Raw genomic sequence first — 10,729 nt, forward strand, 5'->3', positions numbered from 1 at the left:
CCTAAAGAGAGATAAAGAGATCTGTAAAAAAAAAAATCATGTTCAAGAATGAAGACAATGAGAAAAAGAAGGGAAAGAAATCTCTAATGAGAGAAGGAAAGACATAAAACCCATGCAGCTGCTTTTAGATTTGAGAGGAAAAAGATTTCAACTCACCAGAAAATGAAGTGTCTTGCGCCATAAGGTTTGAACTACCTCAGCGCGGTCAGCCTTGCTGGGCAGTTCACTTAGGGAAAAGGCTGACACGACCATATCAAATTGTACCTGGGGACCAAGACAAAGAATATGACAGATCTGACACTTCCTCATTTCCAGAGTTCAACGAAGTCCTATCCTCTGAATTTCTTCTATTGCTCTTTTTTTATCTTCCAACAGTCAATGCTGGGTTGCAAAGCTGAGGCCAGTGTTCTCCATCTGCCACTTTCCACATTTAGAATACTCTAAACACTGCCACTTGCCTTTGGTGATACAGGTAGAAACTGTCTGAAAAAGACACCTGGAACATAAGGCTCCCCAGATTCTGAACCACCTGTGCAGGAAAGAAGAGATGTAGCAAGTATGAGTGCATATAAAGTTAATGGCCACAGGAATAATCTGAAGAGATTCCAGACAAGAAACATGGCCCCGGGAAGAAAGAAAAATACTAGGTAAGAGGGAGATGCAATAGGGTAAGTAAATATTAAAAAGGGTAAAGAGAATAGGGTCTTCTGTCCTGTTAACCTTACTCAACCCACCCACAGTCCAGCAAAGGCCTCTAACACCCTCTGCTTGACCACAGCATTGGGAGACCAACTTCGTCTTAACTTTTAGCCCTCTCCTCTCCTTCCCAATAAAACACCCTTTCTAGTACTACTTTGCTTTCTTAACTCCCTCAACTTTGAAGGAGCCCTTCCTTATACCCTGTCCTCACCTTTCAGTAGCTTTTCTGCCAAATTCAACATTGCGGCTGAGCTGTCCACACACATATATTCACGTAGGCTCTGGCCCCAAGTACTGTGAGCAGCCCTAAGATGGTAAAATATGAGTCACCAGATCTCATGACAAAGAGTCATCCCTAGAATAAATTTATCTACTCCCAACCCAACCACTGGGGAAACAGGGTATTATATTAAAGTTGTTGAAAAAACTAACAATGTTATCTTCTATTTCACTTACAACTCCTTAAAAAGATGCAGACTCAAAAAACTATTTGTTGGGGCCGGCCCGTGGCTCACTCGGTAGAGTGCGGTGCTAATGACACCAAGGCCCCGGGTTCGGATCCCACATAGGGATGGCCGGTTCGCTCACTGGCTGAGCGTGGTGCTGACAACACCAAGTCAAGGGTTAAGATCCCCTTACCGGTCATCTTTAAAAAAAAAAAAAAAACTATTTGTTGGCAAAAGAAATTTTGATTTATATGTAAAACCTATGCCCTATACTAAATTCCTTTCCTTTTTAACCTTTCCTTAAATATGGGCCTTTTTTCACTTGACAGTTCTTTAAATTCTGGCTCCAATCCATATACCTTGTTCTGTCTTGCCTAATCTGAGGAAAGAAACTTTCTAAGTTCCCAATTTTCATATTCTTTTTTTTTTAAAAAGATGACCGGTAAGGGGATCTTAACCCTTGACTTGGTGTTGTCAGCACCACGCTCACCCAGTGAGCGAACCGGCCATCCCTATTTGGGATCCGAACCCGTGGCCTTGGTGTCATCAGCACCGCACTCTCCCGAGTGAGCCACGGGCCGGCCCCCAATTTTCATATTCTGCCTTTGGTTTCCCCATCTTTTGATAATGGACTGGTATGAGTATGGTTCTGTAGAGCTCGAATTGATAAAGACAGGGCTAAAGAAATTTACTTACCAGGTGACAGAACCAGTACCTGAGCCAAAGTCCAACAAGGTTTGTGGCTGGAACTCTGGAATTCGAGCCCGAATCTGAGAAATATAAAACACCCCTCAGTAGGGTAAGTAGACATTAATTTAGGGCCTTGGTAAATATGAATTAGGGGACTATGACAGAGAAGGTAAGACGTGAATGTCTTGAGATTCAATGTGAATATCTTACAAAACAGGAAGCTCTTAAAACAGTGATTCTAAAGCTTTTTTGGAGGGCTGGCCCGTGGCTCACTTGGGAGAGCATGGTGTTGACAACACCAAGTCAAGGGTTAAGATCCCCTTACCGGTCATCTTTAAAAAAAAAAAAGAAAGCAAATAAAGGCTTTTTGGATCACAGAATCCTTTCAGAGGATAAAGAGGGCCTCTTTAAAAAAAGCTGCATGAGGGCTGGCCCGTGGCTCACTCGGGAGAGTGCGGTGCTCATAACACCAGGGCCACGGGTTCGGATCCCATATAGGGATGGCTGGTTAGCTCACTGGCTGAGCGTGGTGCTGACAACACCAAGCCAAGGGTTAAGATTCCCTTACCAGTCATCTTAAAAAAAAAAAAAAAAAAAAAAAGCTGCATATGCAATGGCCCAAGAATCCTTACCTCATTAAAAACTACTTTATGAATAAAGGAAGTGATGGCAAAAGGGTTCAGGTTGTAAGTTGAGGGACTTTCACCTCATGGAATGCCCTGGAGACTGCTGCAAAGCCACCATCCAGTCTTGCTGCCATATATACCAGGCTCAGTCCCTCATTGTATCTGCCACAAAATCAAAGAGTCAGATCCACTGGGAAATGACGTCCACTCCATAAATGAAATCTTTGGAAAGGGCTATTCCAGCTCAACCCTTTCACTCCCCAATACAGAAGGGTCCTGGGGAGCATACAACCCAGGCAGCTTTTTCAAACACTAACTTATGTAATTGTACGCCTCAAACTCTCCTTCTAAATTCCAAGTTTTCTTTCTTTTGCTCCCTTACCTCAGTTCTTGCCAATGGTAGGTAGTTTTGCGCAGGGCATGGAAAACTGCTCCACGAAGTTTCTCCTCTGTCTGAGGTAAGTCTGGGGTGAGAATAAGGACTGGAAGTGAGGACCTAGGGAGAACAGGGCTCAGATCCAATATTTGAATGTACTGTGCACTCAGTCTTCCTCTACTCCCACCCAGGAAAAGCCTCAGAGCTGAAGAGAGAAGCTAAATGTAGAGAAAAACTTCAGGTGAGAATAACAGTAATAACTGCTACCACCGGGGAGTATCAGATAGTATTTTGTCTCTAACAGCAGTCTATTTAACTTAACCAATCCTAGTGCACAGGTTTTGTTTTATATTAAAGAGAAATGTGATCAAAATTTAAAGGATAGTGGCTGGCCAGTTAGCTCAGTTGGTTCGAATGTGGTGTTATAACACCAAGGTCAAGGGTTTGGATCCCGGTACAGGCTAGCTGTCAAAACAACAACAACAACAAATTTGAGGGATAGGATGAGAACAACATTTTGTGGTTATCTTCACTTCCCTCAAACTTAAGATCTCCAATGTTCCTATGAAGAGGGAAAGATCTTGAAAATCTAAGTTTCGTGACTGCGATCAGTTCAGTACTACTTAGCAAGTATCTACTGATCATCTGCTCTGAGTTGGGTATTGCTAGAAGTGTAAAGAACACAGATGAATAAAAGGCAGGTCTGTAATATGAAAGAGCTCACCATCAGGATAATTACTTGAAAAATTACACTTATTCTTCTATTCCTCAAGAGGATTTCAGTACTAGACAGGGAGCCATATAGGAACTTTATTTCAGCTAAATAAAAAACCAAAGATCTAGATTTCAACAGTATACTGGGGCACACTCTGACCTTTACTCACATCACGAGAGCAATCTCTGGAATAATCTACCTTCTCTACTTTGTAAGGAATCATTGAAACAACTGCTCTCACCAGAAAGTCAAACAAAAAACAGTATGTATTTGACAGACTGTTAAATTATTTCTAGCTCTTCATTTCCCACTGATCTTTCCATCTGGCCTACTCTCTAATTCTTCTGAAGTCCTACCCGAGTTTTCCAAGAATTTTTCCTCAAGGTGCACAGCCCGTCTTTGCAACTCCTCTGGCTCTACAGGTAAATGTCGGCTCCAGAGATAATTGGTCAGTGCTTGCACCTGCTTCTCCGCACTGGGCACGGCGCTCTCTATGGGCCAAAGAGGAAACGCGGAATGACGTGCGCGCAGGCGCAGGCCCGTCTCTCCTCGGGCCTCCCTTTCCCCCGTTACTCACCGAGCAGCAGTAACTGCGCAGCGTCAGCGAGTGCCCGCGGCAGCCGCACGTGCGGTAGCTGCAGGATGCCAGGGTGCTGGCGATGCGGCCTCTTCTCCAGAAAACCGGACTTGTTGTCTACTTGGGTCACGCCGGGCACGAGGGCGGCGAGCGCCTGCGTGGCGGGAGAGAAAAGCTGATTGCCGGTCGGAAAGGAAGGTTGCGAGCGCTCGCTAAGCGGAGGGGCTCTCGGCGAGCAGCGAAAGTATGTACTCACCCGGGACTGGGGGGCTGCTCGAAGGCCGCGGCGCCATCTGCCTGATAGCACTAGGTACCTCAGTCCCCCCACGGTCGCCATGGCTCCGAGGCGAACCGGAAGCGGAACCGTAAGCCCCTGGGACCGTAAGTCTCAACGCGGCGGTGAGCGTCTTCCGCGGAATTGTGCCCGAGACAGTATCATCCAATGAGAAGAGCGAGTGCTTGCTGGCAGCCAATAAGCCATCTCTATGCAAATGTCCTTCAGGCGGAAATCGTACGTGGGCGGGACTTTGGCGGCCGTTCGGAAGTTGTCAGCGGGAGGCGAAGCGGCCCAGTGGCTGCTTAGGGACCTGTCGCGGGTGGCAGAAATGGAGGGGGCTTATTATTTTTCAGAATATAATATAAGTAGTGGAAGAACAACTCAGTAGCTTTTCCTTGCAATAAGAGCTCAGTAATATCTCTGCCTATAAAAGTCACCACTATTGTTTCAATGTTCTGATTTAATACCGGTGAGTAAAAGTAATTATCTGTTTATATGTATTAGATAAACAGATACAAGTAGGGACAACTAGTTTTGTTTCTAATTATATATAGAAAATTTTAGAGGAAATTTCATGCTCCCATTTTAAAGCAACTTCTATAGGGTAAGCACTTTACTTAAATTGACTCTTTCAAAGGGACTGGCTGGTTTGCTCCGTTGGCTAGAGCTTAGTGTTATAACACCAAGGTCAAGGGTTCGGATTCCTTCATTTAACCCTCACCACAACCCACAAGGTCTATACTATTATCCTTGTTTTTAAGATGAGTAAACGGAGGCCCAGATAGTTAACAGATAGTAGCGGCAGAATCAGGAGTGTCTTTCTCAAAAGCTGGAGTGTTCCTATTTATTCTGGGCCTCCTCTTAGGGTTGCTGGACGCAGAGTATGTTTAGGGAAATCTTATTCCTCTTCTTCTGTTTCTTTATCTCTAAAATAGGAACAATCATCCAGTATGACCTACCTGTATTATCAAGTTTATTTTCTAGATATAATGTTTCCATAATAAAATATGTATTCTAGAATGTGAGAGATGGAAAGGGGTCTTCATTCCTGTGGATCTTATCCTTAACATGCCCAAGGACCCCTGTCATTATCCCTGCCTGTGAAATACATAGTTTATAACATTCTAGATAAGCTAGTATGTTTACTTTTGGCCATTTATATTAAACACATACATATATAGTTGTCAAGCAAAACTTCTAATTACCTGATTTAAATGATATCGTCACTACAAAAACTCAACGTTAGCTCATGCCATTCATCTGTAATGTGAGTAAATGTGTGTTTTCACTAGGGTTTTGGAAATATTATGTAGTATACTAGTTCTTTTTTGGTTTTGTTTTGCTTTGCTTTTTATTTTTATTGAAGCATAATTGATTATACATATTTTGGGGGTTCAACGTTGACTACCATCACCTGTGTACAATGTATGTTGAGCAAATCAATACTATTAGTATATTTATTATTACAAATCATAATTATTCTGTATGCCTCTTATCCAATCTTTCCCCGTCCCCTTCTCCCTCCCCCTCTCCCACCTCTAATAACCCTAGATTTATTCTCTCCTTCTGAAAGATTAATGGTTATTCTGTTGATTTGTTGCCTAGATGACCTGTCTTGTGCTGAGAGACGGGTGTTCAGGTCGCCCACTATTATGTAGAACAGATGCTTCTTCTGTCACTCTGGAATGGGATTTGTGGAGAGAGACATCTTTTTTTCAGTCTCCATTGGTGACTCTCCTTGTGTCTGTGCAGTCGAATGGCCCCTGAACAATGGCTGTTGCTTCTGTTGTGGTGTCTGACTACTTTTGTGTCAGCTGTGGCTATTGTGGCTGCGGTGGGTCACCAATGTGGAAGTGGTGTTTTTAGCGTGGTCCTAGCCTGGGGTGGCTCCTCTGGCTCCATACCTCAGGACCCCGGGTGGGCTCATGGTGGCAGTGGCTGCATGCCTGGATGCAGAAGGAGGGGTTGACCCCAGCTCCATCTGTAGTATATTAGTTTTATCTAGTGTGGCATACTTAGGGAGAGGGGAAGGAGTTGTTTCTCACTGGCACTTGAGTTCATACCTTCCCTATAGCTGCTTTTCTACCCTGTCACTCTTTGGGGCTAAAAATCCAAACATGGTTTCCTGTTACTAGGCAATTATCTGAGGCTGTGGGCGAAGGATATTATTTGAAGGTGAGCCGTCAACCCAAAACATCCAGGTTTGGTCATTCAGTCAAATGCCTTCCCCTGTGTTTCAGGATGGCTGCTGTTGCATTAAGGAGTTTGGTCATTCAGTCAATGCCTGCCCCAGTGTTTCAGGATGGCAACTGTTGCATTAAGAAGTCAAATAAGGTTGAATTACAGGATTTTTTTGGAGTATTTACTAAGATGCAAAAGAAGATTTTATATCTATGTGGTGATCACTAATACATAATCCTTGTGTTCCCCACCTTAAGTGAGTCTCTTCTTCTATTGCATTCAGGAAATTGAAGAATTTAAGGGCTTCGTAAATATTTTTGTTGTTGCCCTGCTTTCAACAAAGATGAAAACCAATTCTGGACAGACCACGGGGAGAGAGAGGCCCTGGAGGTTGAAAGATCATGAGGAGAAAGAACTCAAGTATTGAGTCATCCCAGCTGGGGACAGGTCAAGCCTTTAACATTCCTTTCCTGGTTAAGACTTGGAAGATCAGGAGGTCCAGAATGACTGCTAAAAAGAGTTCATAAACCTACTACATTTGAGATATAAAAACTTGGGGGTGGAGGTGACAATGATAACAGAACCATTGATAGAACCTAATTCGGGAGGTACTGGTGAGCTATGGATGGACCTTACAGTAGGGCCTTACACACTCCTGCTGTGGTAGATTGTTACAGAACAGCTCCCAGTCAGTCACATTTTGCATAATCACAAATGCATAAATTGCATTTGTGGCCTTCTGTAATCCTTCCCCACATTAACTCTGGGATGGCTGTGACTTGCTTTGACCAATGGAATGTGACCATATGCAATTTTAAAGCCTGCGTCTTGTAGCTTTTCACCTTTTTGGAGCTCTGAGCATCATGTAAAGTTCACCTATCCTGCTAGAGGACCATGTGCAGAGAGTGATCCTGGAGGGTGAATGAACATGAGGAGAGAAAGGCTCCAATGTCCACTCATCCCAGCGAGGGGACCCAATATGTGAGTGAGATCTTAAATTAAAACCACAAGGGCGAGCTCAGCTGACAACACTGAAGCTGTCCAGACTTGAGCTAACCTAGCTGACCCCAGCCAATTTACATAATAGTTAATAAGTAATTGCTATTTTAAGCCACTAAGTTTTGGGGTGATTTGTTATGCAGCGGAAAATAACTGAAACACCATCTGCTTTCCCAGTCCACTATTTATCCAGTGGCATCTCCTAATTTTAGCTGCTGCTTCTGGATAACTGGCTATTTCCCTTAGTCTCTCTCTTCCAGAGATGATAGCCTCAATTTATTTTTTTTAATTTGTAAATTAAAAAAATTTTTAGTGAAATGTATTGACTATACATATTTGTGGGGTGCAGAGTTATATTTTAATACATGTATACAATGTGTATTGATCAAATCAGGGTAATTAACATATCGTATTCATCATTGTAAAACAAACATTTCTTTTTTGATGAGGACATTTGATCTCCTCTCTTCTAGCCATCTGATAACATGCAGCAAATTATTGTTAATTATAGCTGCTTAGCTCAACTGTACACCAGTAGAACTTATTTTTCCTACCTGGCTGTTTTGTGTCCATTAACCAGCCTCTCACTATCCTCCTCCCCCTTCTTCTTTGCCTCTAGTAATCACAGTTCTGCTCTCTCCTTCCAAAACTCAACTTAGAATTTATTTGTATATTATTATTTTTTTAGCTCCTACTTATGAGTGAGATCATGTGGTATTTTTTTCTCTTTGACTGGCTTATTTCACTTAACATAATTTTCTCCAAGCTCATCCATGCTGCTGCAAATGGCAGAATTTCATTCTTTTTTATGGCTGAGTAGTATTCCATTGCTTATACATAACCACGTTTTCTTTATTCAGTTGTCCATTGATGGACATTTAGGTTGGTTCCATATCCTGGCTATTGTGAATAGAGCTGTGATTAACATGAGAATGCAAGTATCCCTTTGGCATACTGACTTCCTTTCTTTGGAATAAATAGCTGGTAGTGGGATTGCCAGATCATATGGCAGTTCTACCTGTAGTTGTTTGAGAAACCTCTATTCTGTTTTCCATAATGGCTGTACTAATTTACAACCCCACCAACAGTGTATAAGTGTTCCCTTTCTCTGCATCCTTGTCAGCATTTGTTATTCTCTGTCTTTTTGATAATAGAAGGTCTAACTGGGGTGAGATGATATCCCAATGTGGTTTTGATTTGCATTTCTCTGGTGGTTAATGATGCTGAGCATTTTTCTTATACCTGTTGGCCATTTGCATGTCTTCTTTGACAAAAGTCTGTTCAGTTCCTTTGCCCATTTTTAATCAGATTATTTTATTTTATTTTTTTACTATTGAGTCATTTGAGTTCCTTGTGTATTCTGGATATTAACCCCTTGTTGGATGCATAGGTTGCAAATGTTTTCTCTTATTCTGCAGGTTGTTGACTGTTTTTTGCTCTGTTAATTGTTTCCTTTGCTGTGCAGAAGCTTTTTAATTTGACGCAATCCTACTTATTTTTTCTTTTGCTGTCTATGGATAGCCTCAATTTAATCATGAAAGGTCTGGGTCCTTCTGTGGAAACTCTGTTTTCATGTTAATTCCCTACAGAAAGGGAAATACCGCATGATCTCACTCATAAGTGGGAACTGAAATACAGATTTTTCTCTTTCTTAATTATTTTTTTTCTCCTTCCTATTAGGGCAGTCCCTTTACAGATTCAGTTAGGTAAAGAATTTAGATATACAGGATCCCAACTTTTGTACTATGTGTTTAGAGTACCACGTCGTAAGAGAAGTGTGTAGATCTCATTTGAGCTGACCCCTCAGACTACTTTTGGTCTCTGAGCTATACTTACTTTGTTCACTTGATTTTAACTTTGTAACACTTATAATAAATGTAATTAAATAATTTTTTCATGTGGTTATTTAATTAATATCTATGTTCTCAAAACTGTGAGTTCCATGAGGGCAAGGAAAATATCTCTTCTGTTTATCTTTGTGTCTTGAGCACCTAGCAGAATACTTTATCCATAGTAGGTGAACAATAAAAATTTGAGAAACTAATAAATTAATAATATTATTTTAAAATAATTCTTTAATAAGCACGTTCCCACATGACTTGATTTGTACTTTCATTAACAAACAGCTTGACTACAATTCACTGCAAGAATGTTTATATTTATTCTACTAGTAGTAGCTAAGATTAGATCGTACACTCAAAGACTATTGAATGTAGAGCTAGAAAAGTCAGAGGTATCAGTGAGGCCATCTGATCACTAAAATGGGTCTGTATTAGTCAGAGTTCTCCAAAGAAACAGAACCAAGGGGATATTGATGGAGTTTGGATGTGTTGTACCCTCCAAAACTCATGTGGAAATTTGATCTCCAATGTGGCAGTGTTGGAAAGTGATTGAGGGGCCAGCCCATGGCTCACTCGGGAGAGTGCGGTGCTGATAACACCAAGGCCATGGGTTCGGATCCCATATAGGGATGGCCGGTTCGCTCACTGGCTGAGCGTGGTGCTGACAACACCAAGTCAAGGGTTAAGATCCCCTTACTGGTCATCTTTTAAAAAAAAAAAAAAAAAAGGAAAGTGATTGAGTCATGGGGGCGGATCCCTCATGAATGGATTAATGCTCTCCCTGGGGGAGGGGGGATTAATGAGTAAGTTCTAGCTCTATTAGTTCCTGCGAGAGCTTGTTGTTTATAGGACCCTGACACCTCCTCTCTCTCTCTCTTGCTTCTTCTCGCCATGTGATCTGCTTGTACTCGCCTGCCTGCCACTTTCCACCATGAGTAGAAGCAGCCTGAGGCTTGTGCCAGATGCAACTGTCCCAGAATCGTAAGCCAAATAAACCTCTTTACTTTATAAATTACCCAGTCTCAGGTATTTCTGTTATAGCAACACAAAACAGACTAAAACAGAAAACACACACACAAACACACATAGAAAGTGATTTACTATAAGGAATTGGCTCATGTGCTTATGTAGGCTAATAAGTCCAAAATCTGCATGGTGGGAAGTCAGACTGGTGAATAAGGAAGAGCCAATGTTCTAGTTTGAGTCCAAAAGCCATCTACTGGAGAATTCTTCTTGCTTCGGGATAAGGTCAGTCTTTTTTTCTATTCGGGCCTTCAGCTGATTGGATAAAGCCCACATCTA

The 10,729-nt window shown here is 42.0% G+C and overlaps 1 protein-coding gene across 2 annotated transcripts in view; it reads right to left on the bottom strand.

The window, feature by feature from the left end:
* The window catches only part of METTL17 (methyltransferase like 17), a 7,626-nt gene extending 2,795 nt beyond the window's left edge, over positions 1-4,831 (bottom strand). For both annotated transcript variants that reach the window (XM_008584124.1, XM_008584123.1), the window contains exons 1-9: positions 4,386-4,831; positions 4,130-4,283; positions 3,909-4,043; positions 2,844-2,925; positions 2,542-2,623; positions 1,842-1,915; positions 911-1,005; positions 459-529; positions 157-264 (exon numbers count right to left, since the gene is read on the bottom strand). In XM_008584124.1, the coding sequence (XP_008582346.1) occupies positions 157-264; positions 459-529; positions 911-1,005; positions 1,842-1,915; positions 2,542-2,623; positions 2,844-2,925; positions 3,909-4,043; positions 4,130-4,283; positions 4,386-4,466 (882 nt within the window). In that variant the 5' untranslated portion in view covers positions 4,467-4,831. The remainder of the gene's footprint in view (positions 1-156; positions 265-458; positions 530-910; positions 1,006-1,841; positions 1,916-2,541; positions 2,624-2,843; positions 2,926-3,908; positions 4,044-4,129; positions 4,284-4,385) is intronic.
* Between the last annotated feature and the right edge of the window lie 5,898 nt (positions 4,832-10,729).

The sequence above is a fragment of the Galeopterus variegatus genome, unplaced genomic scaffold (genome assembly GCF_000696425.1).
Source record: "Galeopterus variegatus unplaced genomic scaffold, G_variegatus-3.0.2 Scaffold3152, whole genome shotgun sequence".
Lineage (NCBI taxonomy): Eukaryota > Metazoa > Chordata > Mammalia > Dermoptera > Cynocephalidae > Galeopterus > Galeopterus variegatus.